This window comes from Cygnus atratus, chromosome 1 (genome assembly GCF_013377495.2).
Source record: "Cygnus atratus isolate AKBS03 ecotype Queensland, Australia chromosome 1, CAtr_DNAZoo_HiC_assembly, whole genome shotgun sequence".
NCBI lineage: Eukaryota > Metazoa > Chordata > Aves > Anseriformes > Anatidae > Cygnus > Cygnus atratus.
In genome coordinates, this window is record NC_066362.1 from 76,647,990 (window position 1) to 76,667,407 (window position 19,418).

The window sequence follows — 19,418 nt, forward strand, 5'->3', positions numbered from 1 at the left end:
TAGAAGTTAGGATTAGAAGCAGAAGTTCAGATTATGTCTGAACTAATTATAAATTTTACCTAACTGGGACATGTGTTTTCTGCCTGATACTGTTTTCTGTTATGAACTGCCAGCAATCACAGCATTTTGAAGGCTTTTTGGAGACTCACATGAAGGGCAAAGCTAATAAATGCACGCAGGTGATCCAAACCGTGTACCTAAATTTATTTTCATTGTACAGCTTTACTGTAACTCTTCACATTCATACTCTGAGAGGTTTTGTTGATATGAAGCCAGAATGGATGTGTTGTTAGCACCTCTCTTGATGCTCCTTCTCAGGTTGCTGTGAGGCAAAGCATACATCATGCACGTGATGACTAGAGCTGATGGCACTTGCAATACTTCCACTCAGTAATAGTTCCTGTTTCAGCAAATTGCAGTAAAAGGCTCTATTAATATCAGTTTCAAGATATGCCTGATAGACACTAATGGTAAGTTTTGATCATAATCGAATTATTTCAGACAAGCCAAGTGTTAAAGTAATCAAAGGCTTTGCATTTAAAAAGAGGTTAATAAAAGAAGAACAATAAAAACAAACAAACAAACAAAAAAAACAAACAGAAATTAAACTCTGCATGAAAAATCTCCAAGCTGTATGATTTCAGAGAAATGGCATCATTTAAAGTATTTTTAATATCACTACTTTGTGAAGACCTTCTTTCTGACATGAATGTTTTAAACATTATTAAATGGAATTCTGGAAATAAGAATTTCTGGTTTTAGTTAGTTGGATTTCATTCAAAGTTATTAATTATCCTTTTCTTCTTCTTCTTCTTCTTCAATGCTGCATAATCTTCCGTTTTTAATTAAAAAAAATTGCTAAAAGTACTGCTGAAAGAACACAGTCCTTGGTCACAATCTACTTGAAAGCTCATGGCAGCTGATTTTTCTGTACCTTTTTTTTTTTTCATGAAATCCCTTCTCTTTCTGTCAGTTTGGAATATCATAACGGATATAGCAGCTCCTTATGTTATAGCAAGGCCAGAGATAGTTTTCGCCAGACAGAGATGGATCCCACAGACTGTTCCTACCTAGCCTGACAATTTCATCGAAGAAAGTTCATCTGAACTATATAGCATTTTATCTCTAACTCCACCAGGCTTTGAAGTGAGATTATACTTTTTATTACCAAAATGTTATGAATGTGTTTTGTATATGGCAGGGTTGGAGCAGCCCATAGCTCTGGAAATTAACACAATGCCATAATAACAATGAAGACAAAATTCTTTCTTAATGTGCCTAAGTATGAAACAAGTGCACAGTGCATTCGTGCAGAAAGGACAACAGGAACCTTCCTGCCGTTTTAATTTCCTACAGAGATTGCGCCGAGATGTCTAAACCAATATGCTTGTGTTTTTATGTACGTTGAGGGTTAAATAACTCCCTGGGGCTGGAAATCACACACCCACGCTGCCTGGGAAGGGTTGAATCAGAATTAGGAAAAGGCCCCATCTAGGCAGAGTTATCCTCTGGAGACCCTGTCACTTTTCACACTAAGTACTCTTCCTGCCTGGACTCTGGGCACTTAAGCATGTATTTAACTTCAGAGGCTTCCTTGAGATACCTCCTAAATTAGAGAGAACTTAAAGCAAGTGTGTAGAGATCACTGAATTGCTCAGGATTTCAACAGTGCAGAGGTGTTTCTGTCTCAGTGGGTAACAGTATCCTTGCCTTGGTGTTTTAATAATGTTCACATTTATTCATGTTATCAGATAGTACTCTATAGGTCATAGTTAATTAGGTACCCATGTGTTATCATGCCCTACCCAGCACAGCAGCTGGAATCCAGCACCTGCAGATCTCCCTTTCAGAAGTCTTTAATCAGTTGTATCTGAAATCAAAATCACTTTTACGTTACCAAAAATGTAAGACATTTAGCAATAAATTCTTTTTAAACTGAGCAGCTGACATTCACTTATGCTTTCCTTAAAAGCCAGCCATCCCTTGATTTCTTTGGTACATTTCCACATTAGCCTGGATCCCTGGAGGAGCCATCCTCCTGTAGATGATGTCTTCCTTCAAGTCTGCTGCAGTAGTTTAATCTCTGTTATCCTCAGACTCCACCTTGCCCTGAATTTCTTTCTTTGTAATACTCCATGTGTGCTGAAGGATGGTTTGTCCTACTTTTCTTGACTTTTCTGCTTCTTTTGCCCAGCAGACCTTTATTTAGCTGATTAACCATAGCAGCACCCTAGGAACTGGATCAGCATTCATTGTCCACAGTTTAGTACAGAGAATCAAGGTCAGCCAGAGGGCACAAAGCAATATTCTGGTTCAGAGTGTGTGCGAAACCCTTCTATGCAACAATCAATTGTTTAGCAAGAGGAAAAGCAAAAGCTGTGGAAAGGAATCAGGGCTCTGGTTTGTCTTTCACAGTCCTTTGAACCCTCCTTTTGGCAGCTCAGAGAGAGTCTTCCCTGGGGGGACATTGGGCACATGTGCTTTAGAGAGCTGGAAGATCTGGGGCTGATCCTCGCCGTTGCTGTGATGTTTGCATGGTCACGGCATGCAACCAAGTTGGAAGTGAGTCCCTGCCTGATGTGAACAGTTAGGCACGTAATTGTGAGGTCGCCATTCCTTTTCATGACTGGAAGAACATGTCTTGCACATTGTTTGCAGCTTCCCGTATGCCATCATCTGCACTAGTGGAGCTCCCTGGGGCCATGAGCATGTACTGACATTGAGTGTTAACCTTTAAAAGCTCAGACCTTTGAATGAAATCTTTTGGTTAGCCTACCATGTCTTTGCTAATAAATATGTCACCCCTTGGAATGTCTATTTGTACCCTCTTTTGTGTGTGTGTGCACCATGACTTAGCTGTTGGGTGGATGGGTCCATGGGTAAGGCAATTTCCCCAAGTTGAACTGCCATAGCCTCTTCATGATTTCATGCACCAAATTACTACACACAATTTTCTCAAAGGGATTTTGAAATCTGTTTCTACTAAAACAACTCTTCCTTTTTCACAAAAAAAAAAATCAGGAATAAAACATAAATGGTCTTTGCATGCTTGTGTTTGCACAGTTGTATGTGCACATATTACACTACTGTTTATTTCCCCTGTTTAATACTCAAAATGACATTTCTGAAGTGCCAATATGAGGTGCCTGGAAATCCTGATGAGGGAAGAAAAAGAAGCTTCACTTTAACTACCCTGCCCCATTTTCTGTCCAGATGGCACACTGGCATGTACCAGCCTTTCTCTGCCACTGCACCCCCATGCAAGTCAATTTGAAAACTTTAAAGAGGAAAGTGGTCATGTGAAGCTCTCTGAAACACTTGACAGAAATCTAAACCAACACATTTCAAAGAGTTACAAACAACAATCAGTCTCAGAAACAGTGCTTCTCCTGTGACATGATGTCACATTAATCACTGCTAGGTTGCCCTAATAAGGATGAAAATTCCCCCTTCACAGCCTGTTCTCCCAAACAACAAAAAAAAAAAAGCATCTTCTGTGTCGGACCTTCCTTAATGTTTGCCAGAACAGATGGAGCTGGTAGCTTTGTTCAAAGGTCAATGAGGTTATTCAAGGCCCTGGGTGGGAGCGAAGTCCAAAGGCATGATAGTCACAGTGATGTTCTTTTCCTTGCTAAAGCACATGCGAGGGTCTCTGAGACATGAGAATTCCTGATGTATAAATAATTTGTGTGTCTGTGTGGCCAGAGACCAAGATCAAGCCTTATGTGGAATCTGTTGGCTGGAAAACCAAATTAACTATAACCTGGAGAATCCCTATCATCAAATCTGGCTGTGCAAACACTTACCTCCTCTATTTCTATATATAGCAAGTTAAACAAGCTTTTATCCTTTTATTTGGTAATGTATACAAGGAGAATTTGAGTTTAAGGAATTCAGTGAGGAGTTAACAGCCATGTGCTTGAAGGGGAATAGCAAAGAATGTAATAATATACACAGATGTATCATGCGGAAAGACCCTGAGAAGTTATCACTAGCTGCTAGCTGTGTGATTTGCAGAGAATTGCAAGCACTGTGCAAGGTGCCCCTATGTACCTGAGATGGTGTTTCTTTTTTGTGGACATCACTAGTAGCCTCTCAGTGAATCAGTGTTCAGATCTTGACCTTTGAAATGAGAAAGATACAGTTAACTTGGTCTACATGTCTCCCTGCTAAGTTATTACAGCTTGTACTTGCCTGTGTATGGTCTCATTTTAGCATTGCCATCAGTGAAGTTTCTACCACTTTTGCTTTGAAGATTGTTCTACATACCACTCAGTGCATGGTCAGGAAACCCCTCTTTTAGTTATCTTAAATCCTCGTTTCTTTGGTTTCAAGCTTTTACTCTAGTAATTGATATGATTGAAGTATATTAGCCCTGGACCTCCTCCAACCTCCCCTGGAAGCAATGTACAGCATAGATCTTCACATTTTAGATACAGGATTTTCCATTAATTATCAATGTGAGAGGTTTAAAACTATAGTGACAAAATGTTTCAGGGTGTTGTGCATGATTTGTGTTGCACTGTTTCCAAGTTTAAATCAGGGTGGAATATTTGTTGGGAAAAAAAAACAACCTAAAAGATGGCCCATTTTTCCTGGAGTGTCCATTGACAGAAGGAGCGCAAATAAGGGTCAGGTAGCTCCACTATCAGCATCAGCTTTGTGGCCTTATGTGATCATCTTACTACTACTGGTTTAATCCCAAGAGTATCTCATGGGTGACACATGTAGGTTTTCTCTGTCAACCTGCTGATTATAATTTAGGCTGTGACTGAACAAAGTACTTGAGTTTTAACTTGAAAACCTGCAGGAGTTAACCCCAGCCAACAGACAGTGAGGATGTACATGTACAGTGTGCAGTTGGGTCAATGTTACCATGTGCATGAGGGCAGTTGATTTAATTGATCTGAGTTGGAGGATTAGGCCAGGTTTTCACAGGTTGTTTTTTAGCTAACTTAGGCAATGATGGATTACTGACCATGCATGGAGCCACTGCATGGACCCATTGGTGCCAGAGGCAAATGCTCCCCATCCCTGTGCTTGTCCTTCATCTGCTTTGCTACAAGGTGATCCACTTTTGACTGAAAATGCTCTAAATGGGCCCAACTTGTTCTGCTTGAAGGCAGTGAAGGGTGTTTATCCCGTGCCTACTTGCAGGCTGAGCCAGGATGGGCACATCTGACACACTGGGGGTGGGGGCCATGGCCCAAAGGGAAGGACAGCAACCTCTTACGCCTCCTACACCACAGTAATGCTTTTGCAAGGATTTAACAAAATAACTTTGTTATACAAGCAAAGAATAAACCCAGTTTTAGTGCTCGACATAGTCTTATTCTTTCCATGATAGGACAGCTGTGCTTCAAAATGAGCACACACTTAAGTGCAGCACTGACCTGGACCTTGGTAATACATGTAGTCATGCCCAGCTATATATTTTCTTGGGGTCATTCCTCAAGAATTACCACAATAAATTAGATTATGGATGGGGTTTTTGCTTCTTTTTTAATCTCAGAAAAAGGACATGATGAAAACCATGGCCTCGGTTACACAATTTACTACAAACCTTTGAAGAAACCTGATGCTATATCATAAGCAATTCTGCTGTACTCAAGCAAAATGTGAACTTACACTTTGCTTATTGTCTGTTACTCTTTATCTTTAACCAGAATATCTGAATTGATATTTGAACATACTCTTGTCCCTGAAAGGAAAAAAACAACATGGCTGATAAGGGCATACTTAGTACGAACATAAACTGAGGGATACTTCTGTCTTTAAAATTAGCTCATATTAAATATTTCAAAAATCTCATCCTGGCTTGCATTCCGTTTTTCATGTTGGTATATAGGCAATACAATGGGGCTAACTATAAGGAGACCTTTAGTTCAGAAGCCTTATTATTCTCTTAATTTAATACATAAAATTTAGAGAATATGGTGAGATTTTGTATATGGAAAAAGTAGCACATCACAAGCAATTTAATCTGATCCACCAGGAATAGTATCTGTTTATAACATACTTTAGAAACACTGGCTAAGAGTGAGCATAGAACATCTTTTATTATTTGATATATTTTTAAAATGCTGTGAGACACAAAACTGGCCACCCAAGGGGCTAACAATCATTACTTGCTCTCCCTCAAACTCAGCAGTGTTTCATTTCTCCAGTGTTGCAACCCTTCAATTTTCCTTTAAATCCTGGCCTTGACTGAATATAAAAATCATGACAGTCAGCAGAAGCAGCCACGTTTTGACAGACCAACCCAGATCACCCAAAATCAAAGACCTAACATCAAAAAATATACCCTGAAGAACAGTGAGGCTGGGCCATGGAAGGATGCAATTAATTGTCATCACTATTGTGGTTACAAAAATAGCCCTTGAGGAGAACAGTGGTGCTCCCTGGTTGAGGAAGACAATGAGACCCAAACCACAACAGCCTTTTTCAGTCACTTCAGTGCTGTTCCTCAATTTAATGGCCTTTGCAGTAGACCTCAGACCATAAAACCTAGAAATATAGTTTCACTTTGGCCCACGCAGAAGCTGGCTTTCTCATCCTTGCTAGTAAGCCAAAATTTAACAGCAGTAGGTAGCATAGTAAACTCCTGTAATGATAAAATACCCTAATTTTTACAGATTATCCTCAGGGACATTTGTCAGCAATGTTTGAAGGGTCCATAATTAACACTGAAATGCATTTTTCAAAATAAATCAACAATTTGGTGATGCCTAACACTGTTTTTTATTTTGCACATTTGTTTGTTTCCTCAGTGGGAGCTTAATTTAAAACTTTGAATCAGAGGAAGCCTTTCTATTGACCAAAATTCATTAACTCTCCCTATTAATAAATTTGCAGTCCAGAAGGGACCATTAGATCTTCCCATCTGGTCTCCTGAGTAGCACAGGCCCTGACATCATGCGCAAATATGCCTGCACTGAGCCCAGAAATGTGTGTTGAGGCTAATGTATATCCTCCAGAAACATAGACCAGGTTCGTGGGTAGAAGTAATGTGTTCAGTTGGATCAACTCTTTTTTTTAGAGTAGAGAAAAAAAAAAAAAAAAAAAAAGGAAAAAAAAAAGAGGTTAAACATTTGTTAGATATGAATAGAGAATCCATCACTTTTTTGGTCTTCCTCTTTGACTATTTAACACAAATGTTAAAATTATTGGTAGCATTAGCTAAAGTATGGACAATATTTTCCTTGAATGAATGTTTTTTGTCTTAATGTTGTAGTATGGCTTGATGTTTCCAGCATATTCTGTTCACTTTTAACTCATCAGTGGCCTGGAAGGAGAGTCCTGAGTTCTGTAAATACACTTAGTATTTTTAAAGGTTTCTTTAATCCAGGCCTCTTGGTGACGTGTCCTAACTGCAAGTGCCTCAATTTCAGTGGCTGTTTCTCTTGGACAGCACTGATCTTGTCTCCATAAGGTAAATCTCTCTACACTATCCAATGGAGGAATGTGTGAACATATTTTATCTTTGCTGTCTAGTTATCACATGAGAAATCTTTTTTTTTTTCTTCAAGTTCAAAGAAGTCTTAAAGGGAAGTAGAAAACATAATTCAGAGAGATAGGGAGAAGAAGCATTATTAATATGTTAGGGGTATTAGAAATTTTTGCTTATCAGCTTAGATTAGTCTGGATGTGATGTAAGCACAAATATATGGAAAATATATTTTAACATAAGAATTTGGGGAGGGGGGAAGTGGGGAAGGGAGGAACAGGCAGGAAGTTATCACTCACCTGACTTTGCAAGCAACCCAGAGCAGGAAATCAGGTGTAGAGAAACAGGGTTTTACTCTATCACTTCATATTTCACTGCCTTCTGTTACAGACAGGAAGAGTTTCCCCCACCACCTTGGCATGAATAATGATGTCTTCCTGTGAAGGATACTGAAGGAAAATGTCTGGACAGCAAGAGCTGTCCACGTCCTGCCCGTGGGCCTGGATATCATAAGGACACCAGGTCCTTGCCATTTCCAGCCCTAACTCCGTGTCCACAACCCTTGGCATTGCAACCCATAGAAACTGGTGACCACAGCTCCTGGAGCCAGTCACCACCCAGCTCACCATGAATCCCCAGCATCACGGGTTTGGTGATTGCAGGCGTCTGGAGAAAGGGCTGACACACACTGATAGGACGCTGCTCCGTGGTTGCAAAACCCTGTTGCTAATGGCAGCACAGCACAAAATCAAAGGCTAGTGGGACGTGATTTATTGTTTGACAGTGCCTTCCAAACCTTCACTAGTGTTTTGAAAATATCATGCTCTGCAAAGAATATCATTTATCAAAACTAATGAAAGCTTTATTCCTTTCATCATATAATGTCTCATGTTTTTCTTCAGACAAAGTTCCTTTCTGGTCTTGCACCAACTACATTTTCCAGCTTGCATCAACAAGCATTTGCTAAGAATAATCACTGGAGAGCCTGGAAACTGATTTCACAAAATGTCCTCAATCTTAGTTTGTGAAGGAAGAAAAGATATGCAAAATTAGCAATGTTTTTTCAGTCAGCAGAATGGGGTGTGCATACTGCTTTCCAGACAGAAAAGCAAAAACATAATGCCTTGCCTGAATGTTATGCAAAATAGAAGGTGTATACTTTTGTGAAATGTGTTCAAGATGGTTGTGAGGTAAGTCGAGTCCCATGCCTCTGAAATGAGCTGAGGGACTACAGTAAGACCTGGCATTACAGCGAAGGCCTATTGCGTACTCGAGCTATTAGCTAAATCTAAATAAGCCCTTTGCTCACATGACATATGATGTCTTGAGTGTCCCAGAAAGCTTGGGATAACCCTTCTGCAGATGGAGCCACACAGCTGCACTTGCAAGGGTGAACTGCCATGGTGCAGCCCATTCCCACAAGACAGTGCTCAGGAGTGGATCACTTTTATAGGGGCTGGAAGCGTAACTGAGGGAAGGCTTCAGGAAGGTTTGCTGTGCAGAGTGGGGTGCATTGGATGGTGCTTGAGGCAGACAGGGGTGTCTGTGGTCTGCCACCCCTCCTGCAGGCACCTCACTCACCCTGCTGGTTCGAGGTCCGCCCGCCCCAGATCCTGCCCTGACCGTGGCTCACACCAGATGTTCTGGAAGAGAGTGCAAGGAAACCTGAAGGCGACAGCTACAGAATGACCTGCCAGTGGGAGAAGTTCCCTCCAAATCCCATTACTTAGAGGTTGGCTTCCACCCTGTAGCATTAAACTTTATATCCCAAGTGCTCTCTGTGTTTATTTGCTCTCCATGTCCCCATCACAGTAACTCTGAATCTTCTGGCTAGCCACTGAGAGAACAAAGGCTCTCCCTGCCATTTTTCTATTTAAAATTATGTCTGTTCTGGAAGGACTTTATAATTTTTAAAATCCTAGAAGGACTTTTCTGCTCTCAGGAAATAGTTCTGTTCCCCACAGAAGGCTGCAGCAGTGACAGGGACGCCTTCCTGGTGTGCTGTTTACAGAGCCAAACATAGTAAATGTGCAGAAGAGGCGATGCTGAATAATGCCCTTCCAGTTATACTGTGTTACTGGGGGATGGTAATGGTAGGGACACACATAAATCAGTGAAGTGTGAAGAGAGGGCAGACAAACAATGCTTATAAGTGATTGCTTCTAATTATTCTGAATTATTATTGATGAACCAGAGACTGATAAAGGCATGGGTGTCAAATGGAACTTTTGGGTGCTCAGCATTTTGAGCATCTTGTTTATTCTCATCCTGGCATGGATGCCAGTGTGTAACCATCAGCAGTGTTTGGTAGAAATGTCATTTGTAACTCTTAACTTGACAGTGTATTTTAAATACAGAAATCCTCCCCTGATAAAGTTGCCAGGGAGAATAAGTCACTAAACATTTCAAATGGCAATACTACCAGCTCATCCCCTTCCAGCAGTCTTGGTGCTGTGAAGACAGGTCTGAGACCCATCCTTCAGTGAGGAACACAGCTCCCAGCCTCAAAACTTCCCTGCTGCTCTCTGCAGCCAGCCAGGTGGCTCAACTAGGCTGCTTCTGCCAGCCTGCCTCATCCAGGACTGAATGCTCCCTCAAGGAAGGGTCTTTGCTCTAAGGGGATTTCTGCAAGGAGCAGGAGCACAGAAGAAATGAAGGTGAAATTCATGATACAGCTGGCTGGGAAGGGTCTGCCTTGGGTATCTGTGCAGCACCCTAGCATATGACCAAGGTACCTTAGTGTTATCTCCACAGTACCAATATCCCAGTAATGTCAGTGTGGGAAAGAGAGAGTACACCAGGTCTAAAGCAGAGGGAAAGGCAAGGGCAAAATTAAAATTAGAAAAAAAAGGGTTGTAGTTAAAAAAAATCTCAGCTGAAATAATAAGAGAGTATTGAAATAATATTAAATTATTACTCACAGGGACCATAGAAAAGGCTGGGAGAGAAGAAGGACTAAGAGTATAGAAAAATGAATGGAGAATAGAAAGAAAAAAAAAAAAAGAAATGAGGAGAAAATCAGAGACGGAATAAATCATTATTGTCACTTTTTATTTTTTTAGAAAATTTGTTTTTGTACAGCATTTGGCTTAACCATATTTCAAACAGACTGCCTCAAAGAAATTTGTAGCCCTGGAAATGGAGGCCAGAGACAAATTGTATATACTCACTCTGACTCTTCTTGGAAGCTACAGATGTTCATTGTTTGGATGCACAATGGACAGATTAATATCTCCAGATGTTCACCAGCCATCCTCCCAGAACATTGACGGGCAGAACAGGGAATAAATGCTTTTAGCAGAAACTTCAGTTTCTGCTACTGCTTCAGATAAAACATTTTGTCAGTGTTTATTTTGTGGGGAGCACCTGCTCCAAATATACAGAGCCTACGCTACACAGAAATGCTCTTCCATGTCACAACCAACATCAAAAGAAGCTGTAAACTGTCCATGCAAGTGCTGATGAACTGGCTTGCAAAGAGAATGAGACTCCGGCATTGTTCTTGACTGTTTTACCTGATAGGAGTAAGCAGATATTTAAAATTACAGGAGTATTTATGTGGTTGGGTGGTTTACAGAGTCAGTACAGGGGAGGGAAGTCAGTACTTCCCTCGAGCCAGAGACTTAATAAGGCAACTCCTGGAAGAAACATGAACAGAAATTTGTCCATAATTATTATTCACGGGGAAAGAAGCACACATCAATTTAGCATTTCCAAAGGTGACACAATTAGTTGTTATATATGCATTTATTCTTGTAGAAAAACTTGTGGTGACATTTTGGAGAAGGATGTTGATAACAAATGCCCATTTTAATTTGAAGAGAAAAGCTGCTTACCACCAATTTTCACTGCCATTTTACATAAAAACACAAGAGAGACACTGCTGAAAAATACTTCAGCAGCAGTGCCCTACTCCCCCTAACTGAAAATTGTTCATCTGGTTTTGAAAATATTATCATTAATATTATTGCCATGATCCCCTCTCATTCCCATTCATGAATTCTCACTGGCAAAAAAAGTAACCTGCTGAAGCAAACATACTTAATCCTGCAAAAGTAATGTAAGTGAATGAAATAGGCTTCCTGCCTTCAATATATTAATCTGTAAGAGAAAAAACCAAAACAAAACAAAACAGGATTTGGTCTTCCACCAGTACAAGGAGAATGTTAAGGACATGTGTGCTTTTTCCAACTTGAATAATTTCAGCGACATAGATGCTCAAGTGGTGTCTGGGAAGACTTGAGTCTTGGGTTACAGCTACATAACAAACGCCTGCAGTCGTGTATCTCACCCACAGAACAAGAGCAGTGTCCTGCAAGAGGCCATGCCATTTCATGGGCCTGCTGAAATATTTTTTTTTCTCCTGGCTCTGCCCAGTGTGGCACCAGGTTTCTTCTGGGGTGGCCAGGTCACTTTGGCTGACTGGCATTGCTCTCAAAATGACTTTACCATAAGACAATGGAAAGAAAAGACTTGGAAAACTGAAGGGAAAATCCTGGCTCTTCTCCAGTGAAATCACTGAGGAATTTAGCTACTCTTTTCAAGAGAACAGAGAATTCACCCCAAGAAGATCAATATCCAAATATTCCACACAATGTATGTTCAAGCTGTTGATACGCAGCAATTTTGAACTTCTGCCTGCAGGTTGGTAACCCAGTTCTACAGGAAAAAACACATTTTGCGACAGCCAGCAGAAACAGATAAGAAAGAGACCTTTGATAGGAAAAATATGATTTAAAAAAAATAGTATGCCATTAAAAGAAGTATAAATACACTTTATATTACATGAGTGGACTGTGTTTTCTTTAGTGTACGTGCCATTTTTATTAATTCATACACTAAGTGCTAATGTGTTTCCTAATGCCATTAGGTGGTGCTTTCAGTAAGTAATATAATAAATAGTTCTTGAACAGTCCTTTTCTGCATCATGTTCTCATTTTTTTCAGTAGAATAAAATTTAAATCAAACACGACAGTGCCTCCTCCTTTTGAACTCCTCGACCTCACACAAGGCTGTGTATCACGTTTCTGAGGCACTCTGGCTCCCCTCGGGTGTGATAAACTGCACTTTGGGCACGATGAGAGAGGGATTGGTTCTCCGCATGGAGTTGCTCCTCCGTATGGAGTTGTTTCTCCTCATGGAATTGCGTTTCCGTAGGGAGTTTTGGTGGGACAGCTCACTTTTCTGCAGGGTCTGAATGAGAATTGATGGCTTCTCGTCAAGCTCTCGAGCGCTGCAACGTGGTGCTGCCACTTTGACGGTGTTGCCGAATTTGGAGTAGTCAACAGCATATACGCCTTCCTCTTCAGTGACGATGGGCACGAAGCGGTGACCCCACAGGATCTCCTCTGCTATGTAGGAGGTTCTTGCCTGCGTTGTGATGCCAGTCGTTTCTACGACGCCTTCAAGTATCACTATGAGCTCCAGATCCTGGAGTGCCAGGTCAGCAGCAGAGATATCATAAAGAGGACTCCGCTTGTCTATGACGTGACAAATGATTAAGGGAGCCACCAGGAAAATATTGTTACTTTCAATGGGGTTATCCACAGGGATATCTACTTGGTGAATGGGTATGACTTCTCCTTCAGGGGTCGTAGTCTTCCTCACAACCTGGATTCTCACCGAGGCACTGATGATCATGCTCTTCCTCAGGTCTCCTACTCGAAACATGAAGCAAAGTTTGCCATTTCGAACTGCAATGACTGCCTGCCTGCTGAAAATCAAAGTCTCTGCCCGCCTGTGAGCTTGTGCAGTTTTCATGAATATGCAGCCCAGCATGACAGCATTGATGATCAGACCCACAATGTTCTGTAGGATCAAGACTGTGATGGCCAAGGGACATTCCTCTGTCATCATCCTGCCCCCAAAACCAATGGTCACCTGAACTTCAATGGAGAAGAGGAAAGCAGAGGTGAAAGACCTGGAGGGGAAGATTGCACAAAGTTAACTCAAAGTACATCGAACATAAACTGATAAGCTATTAGCATGTACTTTCTAGAAACAAATGGCCTTAGAGGCCTATTTTTGCAGTCCTTGTACATTTAAGTTGTCTGTTAACATCAGCGGAAAGACTGCACTCTTGGTGACTCAGTGTTTGCATGGTCAGAGCAGCATCTAATGGTGAGAGGGGAAGGAAGACCTGAGAGCCTGAGCTCCTATAAGACCATCTGTAATAGGAGGTGAACCTGAGAAGCTCACTAGAACCTCTGTTCCGGAAGATATGTCCCACACCATGTTAGCCGACAGTGCTTTAACTTGCAGCATGACTTTCTACCTTCTCCTTCCCACAGAGATCTTGGTGGAGCTGTGGTTTTGGAGACAGGTGAGCAACTGGCTGCACACTGACATTCTCCCACCACCCTGCACCTGGAAAAGAAGCTGGGAAAATGGCAGCATTTCACTCACACTACCTGCCCGTCTGTCCTGAACCCCTTTAAAAGGATTCCCTGGAGGGAAAGGGGACATTCCCACATTTCTCACACCTCCCAAACCCACGCTTGCCTCACGACTGAGCCTGCCGGATCAGGCTGCAGAGGGAAGGCAGTGGCCTCCACGGTCCCCTCTGCGCATCCCTGCAGGAGGACAGCACTGTGACCCTGGGCTTGGGTTTAGCTCACTGTTGTGTCAAGGCTAGCTGGAAAATTTCAACAAAGAAGTGTACTGTAAAAGTGTGAGTTAAGTTAAATGTCCCTGATAAGCTACAGTGCTGGACATCAGAGTAGGCTGTCCACAAGCTTTCCAAAACACATGGTTTATAATATTGAACAATGTCACCTCCCCTGTATACACCAGGATCTTTAATTTCTGTTTATAACACAGATATGTCCTTCACCAAAGTCTCTTATGTCCAAAACTTGTACCTTGGAATTTATTTGGTAGACATGGGATCTCATGAACTAACATTATAGTTACCCTTTTAACACAGTGCAACACACAAACACTTGAAGCATCCTCATTCTCATTGTGGCTTTAACTATGGAAAATATATATCCTGTCCTAAAGATGGACATTCATTGCATTCATTGGTTTTGGTTTGCTTTCCAATGAATTCATTTTTAAATAACTTCTTATTGTTCTGGTGTTGTTGTTGTTTGTTTTTCCTAACCATATTTGCAGTGAGCCTGGGATCATTGGGATCATGAAGAGGCATTACAATAGCATAGGTAATACCAGGGATAATTTTCTGTAGAATGAGAAAGCTCATCTTTCAGAAAACCAGCCAGCCTCCACATAGATAACTTTGAAAGAACTTGTCATTTCGTTCCCCACCCTCCGCCATTCTTTGGCAGATCCCCTGTATTGAGGGGTTTATTTCCGCATTTCATTCTAAAGAAATCAGTGATGAGGGATTTTATTAATGTAATTCAGGGAATGATTTCTATGCTCATAAATATTCATCTACATGCAGAATTAAACTTTTGGCTGAAACTTAATTTCATTCAGCTGAAGGCTCTGTGCAGTGAAATATTCTGATTCCCCTTAACAGTAGCCATTTTAAAAGGGAAAAAAGAAGGGGGGGGGGGGAATCTACCTTTTTACAGCAGAAGTAACAGAAGCAGCAAGCTTGTACAGCATTTTGAACATGCGAAGAGGGATCCATAAATGCCAAATCACTCTATTCCCAGCTCCCTCTCTTCAGAGCTCTGCAAGTTTTCCTCTTTGGACTATGTTTGATTTGCGTGGCAAAGTGCTTCTAGCTTTAGAAATTCTGCAGTACTTTGAAAAATTAAAGTGTTGTGCAAGTTCCATCCAATGATTAGAATTTCCAAAGCCAGGTTTCCCATAAATCTGTAATGGCACCTACTCAAAAAGCTCTCCTGAAATATCTTTGGGCCTAAATCTCAGAAAAAGTAAGTTAAAAAATATTTGCTATTATTTTGGCAGATTGTCTCAGCATGAAATGTTTTACATCCAGCAATTCACTGCTCTTAAAAATATCAGCAGTCATACTGCTGTTGCATGGCTGTGTCCAAAGTGGTAGCCAGGTTTAAGAAGATGAAGATAAAAGATTTTCTATGGCTTGAAGATGGATACTTGAGCAGCAGTTTGCTGAAACTCCTCAGGCACTCACAGCAGAGCGCGATGTGTGCTGTTTGTTATGGGCTAAGCCACACAGCCACACCAGTTCATTGGCTCTGCTTATCCCCATCCCTCCAGGCTGTTCTTGCAGCAGTGGGCTTGCTGGGGAGGTAGTGAGAGGCCATGGCTCTCCTTTGTCCTGGTGGCATGAAGCCCTCAGCACCCAGAACAGGCTTTGTGGGGTGGTCTGGGAGTCCCAAGGAGGCCTCCAGGCAAACAGGGGAGTGTCCTCCCAGCTGATGCCGGAGAGCTGCTTGGGTGCAGCTACCTGCTAGTTTGGGTTGGACAAATCCCACACATCCTTCTCTCTAGGACCAATACACCAGAAAGGCTGGGGGTGACACCCCTGAAAGACTTCCCCAGTAGGCACAAGCTGGGCCATGACATCTCACTTCAGAGGCAACTGTGGCCACTTAATGGAAGAGAAATAAGAGCAGCCTCCCCCTGCCTCAGCCCCCAAAGTTGAGGAAGGTTGGCTTGGAAAATCCCTGTTTCCTTTCAGTTTGAAAAAACTCATCTAGCAAAACAAGTGTCAAAGTGAAGGTAGAATGAAATCACTGCTCCCTCATGAGCCAGATCTGATGTGCCTTCATACTTGCTGAGGTGCCTCAAAACCTACATGCAACTCCACGTTGGAGTTTTTCTCCAAGAGGAGGAAAGAGGAGTGGATACCCTCAGCCAGCTCTGCAGCCCCCTCATGGTCCCTACCACACTGCACCATGTAAAGGCAGTTGCTCTGGCCATTCTGAATCTGGATCTTTCTGCTTAAAAACCTTGTGCTGTAAAAAGAGATGTTACTGATGGCAGAGCAATCTTGTTGCTTACCCCCATCTCCAAGTAACAAACACTTCTTCTAGCCTGTGTAAGTATGTGCCAGTTTGTCAGAGCCTTGAAAATTGCCATGGCTTTGGGGACGGAGAGGAAAATACTTTTCTTTAATAGCTGACATTTAACCCAGCAGTCCCTTAAGCTTTCACTGTCTGATACATCATGCACGTCATGGAAACAGTTCATCCGTCAAACCACTGGCCTGTGGCTTCACCAAGGGACAGGCATTTTGGAGCTGTCTCATGGGAACTGTCTCAAAAGACATCTAGCTTTGCCCTAAGCAGCACTTTTCTTGCTAGCTGACACCCATGGCCAGTGCCCTGCCTCTCAGGCAGCGCTTTTGGGGTGGGCGACCTTTTACCAGCATGGCAAGCGGCTTGCACCACGCTCAGGATGCTCCCGCTGCCATAGACAACATTACAATACGTGTAACACATACCCACTCTTGTAGCAGGCTCTTATCTCGACAGGCAGGGTATGTTACCCACAGAGTGTGGAGACACATGAAAAGCAGCAGGTCTCCCTCTCTTTCAGATCCTGTAAGGAATCAAAGAAATCTACAGTACAGTATTTTCCAAGCCCAGAAGGCTTGCTGAATTTATGTACTCTAGAGGAAAACACCACACTTTTCAATTGTCTCAACCAAACATCACGGTTCATTAAAAAAGCTGCATTTCAGGTATCGGCAGGACAGCAGGCAGCTCTGTTCCCCCCTTTCTTTGTCCCACCAACGGTACTTTACCTGACACACGTCACGCAAGGTGTCCACTTTGTGCTGTTTGTGGTGCCCTCTGTGCTTGGATCCATGTCGCCATGGGCAAAAGCCACCAGCCACCACATCATGGCGAAGAGCAACCAGCTGCACAGGAAGGACATGGTAAAGATGACCAGTGTGTGACGCCACTTCAGGTCCACCAAGGTGGTGAAGATGTCTTGCAAGAATCGCCCCTGCTCGCGGATGTTCTTGTGCGCCAGGTTGCATGCCCCATTCTTGGCGATGAAGCGGGCTTTGCGTGGCCGGTCTCGGATGCGGGGCTTGCGCAGGTTCTCAGCAGCGATCCGTGCCAGCACATATTCTTCAGGGATAATACTCTTCCGAGCCAGCATCTTCCTGCCACCATAGTCCACCCAGCGAGATGTGAAACAGGGGACAGTCCCTCTAGCGCGACTCCGGAGGGCTCACTGCCTACCCTGAGAAGAGAGAAAAGCCGGTCAGATTTGTCACCCGTGCACTGTGGTTAGGTAACCCTACATCAGCAACCTTTACATCAAATGTCACTGCGTGGCTTTATTCTACAGCGCCCTCCCCTTTTCAGCCCGTCACTTTTATGCGAGCAGTCGGTATCAGCTCCCGACAGAAAGGAACGGTGCCATTCCCACGCTCCTTGCGGGAAGGCAGGCTGCAGAGCCGTCTCGCAAACTCGGTGTAAAGTAACCTGACGTACGACAGGACGGATCCTCGGGCTGCTTCTCCGGGAGGCAGCTGTGCCCTGGTGGGTACCGCAATGTGGGGTGCTCGGTGGTTTGCATCCTCTGGGACTCGAAGAGTTGGGCTCCTCTGCTTCGAACCGAGGCTTGCCTCGCTCAGTAGGGCTTTAGCTGCCGCGGCCCTGCCAAAAAGCCCCCGTCCGGTCCCCAGAAAGCATCACAAGAAGGAGCCGAGCTGGCAGCTGGAGAGAGGGCTGGCGGAGCAGGCGTTCCCGTTTCCCCTCGCAGCCCTCCTCCCGTGCCGGGACTAGGCGGGGCAGCCCTGCCTTTATCCCCAGCCCTGGCCCCAGCCGGCTGCCAAAGCTCAGCAGCAGCGAGCGGGGCTCCCAGCATCACCACCGGCCGGCCCGGCCCACCGGCCCCCCTCCGTGGCCCCAGCAGCGGTGGTGTGGGGCTGGAAAAGGGGCCTTGAGGAATGCTGGAGCATCCCCTAGGGCCAGATCCTGCAAATGTGGCAGGGGGCAAGGCGGCTCCCTGCGCGAAGCCCACCTCTGGCAGCAGCAGGGCTGGCGAGCCCAGGGTTTTTGCCTTTTTAGCTTTATCGTGCCTTGGATCTCAGCGAGACAGCTCACAGGCAGAAAGTGAAGCGCGTGCGTAAGTGTCTGGAGGAGCAATGCCAAAATCTCACGGCCTTTGCTGCTTTTGACAAACTTAATTACCTGTTTCTGCGAGAGGAAAAGAGGCATTCCTTTATAAGGTTCACAATTTGTGTTAACTTGGATGGGCGCAGCGTCAGGGCCATTATAATCTTCAGCTGGTGGAACAGGCATTGACAGATGGGTTTTTATATATGTGATGGGTATAGGAGAAATTACGCACAATGCCAAAAACAAACAATGAAATAACAGAAGTTCATTCGTTTTCCCACAGGTCGAGGTTTACAGTTTTGGCTCTTGTGTTTAATGGAAACTTGCATTCTTGGAAATTATGGCTTTTTTTCCAAGGTCTTAGGGTTTGTAGTAGGAAGAATAAACAGTACATCAACTTTATGAAAAGATCTAAATTTAGATTTTAATGAAGCAAAGTGCAAAGATTTCATTGTGTCAGATTAACTCCTCCATGCCCAAGGAATGTGTGTGTACAGTGGGGAGGTTTCTAAAGTTTTCTGAGTATCACTCAAGTGAATGACCTTTACAGTATAAAATTTACACAGAACATAATACATTACTTCTCTCTGTAAACTAGAGACAGAAAGAAATGCTTCACAGGCCTGCTGCAGTCAGGAAGTTTTTAAGTGTATTCAGGCATGGAAAAATTGAGAAGGCACATTTGACAGGCAGTGTAATCCTCAGCTTGAAGATATCCATCCTGTCAAACACATGCACGTGCTCAAGTTTAAATAGAGGAGTGATTCCTGGAAACCTTTCTAGCAGTATACTTTTCTAATACCAAGTATCCAGTAGTCAGAAAAGAGACAGACTCAAAGCCACGGTCATATTAGGCAATTAGCTAAACATATTTGTAGAAAATTAACTCCAGGCAGATGACCAGCTTCAGTGTGAAAAATCACGTTCTAAAGCAATTACCTTGGATTGTAACCAGGCTTGAGTGCAAGCACATAAAGTCACTTGTGTGT

At 43.1% G+C, this 19,418-nt stretch overlaps 1 protein-coding gene and 1 long non-coding RNA gene across 2 annotated transcripts; both read right to left on the reverse strand.

Annotated features, from left to right (window-relative positions):
• Positions 1 to 280: 280 nt before the first annotated feature.
• On the reverse strand, positions 281 to 7,900 carry LOC118245132 (uncharacterized). The gene is made up of 3 exons (XR_004777772.2): positions 7,747 to 7,900; positions 4,054 to 4,122; positions 281 to 400 (listed from the first exon to the last, which is right to left on the reverse strand). It is a non-coding gene; the product is annotated as an uncharacterized LOC118245132 (long non-coding RNA).
• A 2,579-nt stretch (positions 7,901 to 10,479) lies between these two features.
• KCNJ8 (potassium inwardly rectifying channel subfamily J member 8) lies at positions 10,480 to 18,003 on the reverse strand. The gene is made up of 3 exons (XM_035540817.2): positions 17,800 to 18,003; positions 17,097 to 17,545; positions 10,480 to 13,367 (listed from the first exon to the last, which is right to left on the reverse strand). Exons 2-3 carry the CDS (start codon positions 17,459 to 17,461, stop codon positions 12,467 to 12,469), a joined length of 1,266 nt encoding a protein of 421 aa, XP_035396710.1. The 5' UTR covers positions 17,462 to 17,545; positions 17,800 to 18,003; the 3' UTR covers positions 10,480 to 12,466.
• Between the last annotated feature and the right edge of the window lie 1,415 nt (positions 18,004 to 19,418).